Genomic DNA, 2971 nt, shown 5'->3' on the forward strand with positions numbered 1-2971 from the left:
GTGGTTGGTGACGTCACAATGTAAATATTCGCCTCACTGAAGACATTGTTACAAAGATGAATTCTCGATGGTAACTTTATACGATGGTCAGCTCTCTCTCTCTCTCTCTCTCTCTCTCTCTCTCTCTCTCTCTGGAGTATGGCCAGGTTCACTCTCTACGTTAAAGAGTGGGTTCTGATTTGTACAGATTCCACAGGACAAAATTCTACGATAGGAATTGATCCATTATAATGTTTTATCCGGTGGGTAACTGTCCGATTGGATTAGTCCGGCGGGTAATTGCACTGACAGCCTTGTATGAGCCCCACCACCACCACCACCATACTAACTCCAGCCCATACTCGCCTCCTCTCAGTGTGTGGCCCAGACCATGGTCACCTCTCAGTGTGGCCCACACCATGGTCACCTCTCAGTGTGTGGCCAAGACCATGGTCACCTCTCAGTGTGGCCCACACCATGGTCACCTCTCAGTGTGTGGCCCACACCATGGTCACCTCTCAGTGTGTGGCCCACACCATGGTCACCTATCAGTGTGGCCCAGACCATGGTCACCTATCAGTGTGGCCCAGACCATGGTCACCTCTCAGTGTGTGGCCCAGACCATGGTCACCTCTCAGTGTGGCCCACACCATGGTCACCTCTCAGTGTGTGGCCCACACCATGGTCACCTCTCGTGTGTGGCCCAGGTCACCTATCAGTGTGGCACCAGATCAGTGTGGTGGCCCAGACCATGGTCACCTTCTCTTGTGGGCCCAGACCATGGTCACCTCTCAAATGGCCCAGACCATGGTCACCTTCTCTTGTGTGATCATTGTCGCCCTCTGTGTGGTCAGCCATGGTCGCCCTCTATTGTGGTCCAGCCATGATCGCCTCTAGCCATGGTCCAGCCATGGTCGCCCTCTATTGTGAGTCCCATGGTCGCCCTCTAGTGCCATGGTCCCTCTATTGCCATGCGCCCTCTATTGTGATCAGCCATGGTCGCCTCTATTGTGGTCCAGCCATGGTCGCCCTCTGTGTGGTCAGCCATGGTCGCCCTCTATTATGGTCCATGCCATGGTCGCTTCTATTATGGTCCAGCCATGGTCGCCCTCTATTGTGGTCCCATGGTCGCCCTCTATTGTGCCAGTCGCCATGGTCGCCCCTCTATTGTGGTCCCAGCCCTCTATTAATGGTCAGCATCGCCCTCTATTGTGGTCAGCCATGGTCGCCTCTATTGTGGTCCAGCCATGATCGCCCTCTATTGTGTGGTCAGCCATGGTCGCCTCTCCAGCCATGGTCGCCCTCTATTGTGAGTCCAGCCATGGTCGCCCTCTATTGTGGTCAGCCATGAGGTCGCCCTCTATTGTGGTCAGCCATGGTCGATTAGCCCTCTATTGTGGTCCAGCCATGGTCGCCTCTATTAGCCATGGTGGTGGTCAGCCATGGTCGCCCTCTATTGTGGTCCAGCCATGGTCGCCTCCTCTATTGTGGTCAGCCATGGTATGCCCTCTATTGTGGTCAGCCATAGTCGCCAGCCCTCTATTGTGGTCAGCCATGGTCGCCCTCTATTGTGGTCCAGCCATGGTCGCCCTCTCTATTGTGGTCAGCCGCCCTCTATTGTGGTCAGCCATGGTCGCCCTCTATTGTGGTCCAGCCATGGTCGCCCTCTATTATGGTCCAGCATGTCGCCCTCTATTGTGGTCCAGCCATGGTCGCCCTCTATTGTGGTCAGCCATGGTCGCCCTCTATTATGGTCCAGCCATGGTCGCCCTCTATTATGGTCCAGCCATGGTCGCCCCTCTATTGTGTCCATGCATGGTGCGCCCTCTATTGTGGTCCAGCCATGGTCGCTCTCTATTGTGGTCCAGCCATGGTCGCCCTCTATTGTGGTCCAGCCATGATCGCCCTCTATTGTGGTCAGCCATGGTCGCCCTCCTATTGTGGTCCAGCCATGGTCGCCCTCTATTGTGGTCAGCCATGATCTCGCCCTCTATTGTGGTCAGCCATGGTCGCCCTCTATTGTGCCATGGTCGCCCTCTATTGTGGTCCAGCCATGGTCGCCCTCTATTGTGGTCCAGCCATGGTCGCCCTCTATTGTGGTCCAGCCATGGTCGCCCCTCTATTGTGGTCCAGCCATGGTCGCCCTCTGGCTCAGTACCTCGACCATTATGTAGGAGGGCCGGGATCGATGCCCACTATTCTTAATACGTTTCCCTGTGTTGCCTGGACCGTCGGGGTGCCGAGCTTGGCGGGTCAACAACACCCATTGTTAAGCACCGCTGCCTCTACCTTACCTGGCCCCCCCCATGAAGGAGGGTGGGTGTGTAGTCACATTTTGTCTGTCTGTGTATGGAGAGGTTTTCTGGGATATTTTTCTTTACATTTGGTTAACTGAAAGTGCTTTTAAGTATTTGAGGTTTAAAGTTAATAAAAAAAATTGTTTTAAATGAGGAATAATTTTGATCATATGAGAGAGAGAGAGAGAGAGAGAGAGAGAGGTGGTAGGGACGTCATGCCACCAGTGTTTGCAACTCAGCATTGTTAAGGACAGCTGGGAGCGTCACGCGCGCCAGGGTAAATACAACCTTTTTTTTCCACACACATGTAAATAATTAAAACAGAGTCCGAATAATTTTTTACTTATTTAAGATTAAATTATTTGTACATAAAATTAAAATTCTTGAATACGTAGACTGCTGAATTGCTGTGAGGTTTTTTATCAACTGGTTCCCCATGACTCATATAATTCTACATGATCACCTTAACAATAACCAAACACTGTATATATCAAAACCTCGCTGTCAAATATTTTCTTACTGTATATATGAATAACTTCTTGCTTCATGTCCAGCTAATAATAAAAATAAACAAAAACATACATATATAATTCTTCAAACTACGATAATTAGTGAAATGACCTGTACGCCCAATTTGAAAATCCTATGTCTTAAGGATTTCGTAAATATGTAGTGTAATGAAATTCTAGCTAGTC

General features: G+C 50.6%; 1 protein-coding gene across 1 annotated transcript; it reads left to right on the forward strand.

Annotated features, from left to right (window-relative positions):
* Nucleotides 1-1254: 1254 nt before the first annotated feature.
* On the forward strand, nt 1255-1960 carry LOC121871669 (homeobox protein ESX1-like). The gene is made up of 2 exons (XM_042374082.1): nt 1255-1288; nt 1587-1960. The coding sequence occupies exons 1-2, from the start codon at nt 1255-1257 to the stop codon at nt 1958-1960; spliced, it is 408 nt and encodes a 135-aa protein (XP_042230016.1).
* Nucleotides 1961-2971: the final 1011 nt, after the last annotated feature.

Source organism: Homarus americanus, unplaced genomic scaffold (genome assembly GCF_018991925.1).
Source record: "Homarus americanus isolate GMGI-L3 unplaced genomic scaffold, GMGI_Hamer_2.0 scaffold39675, whole genome shotgun sequence".
NCBI classification, from domain to species: domain Eukaryota; kingdom Metazoa; phylum Arthropoda; class Malacostraca; order Decapoda; family Nephropidae; genus Homarus; species Homarus americanus.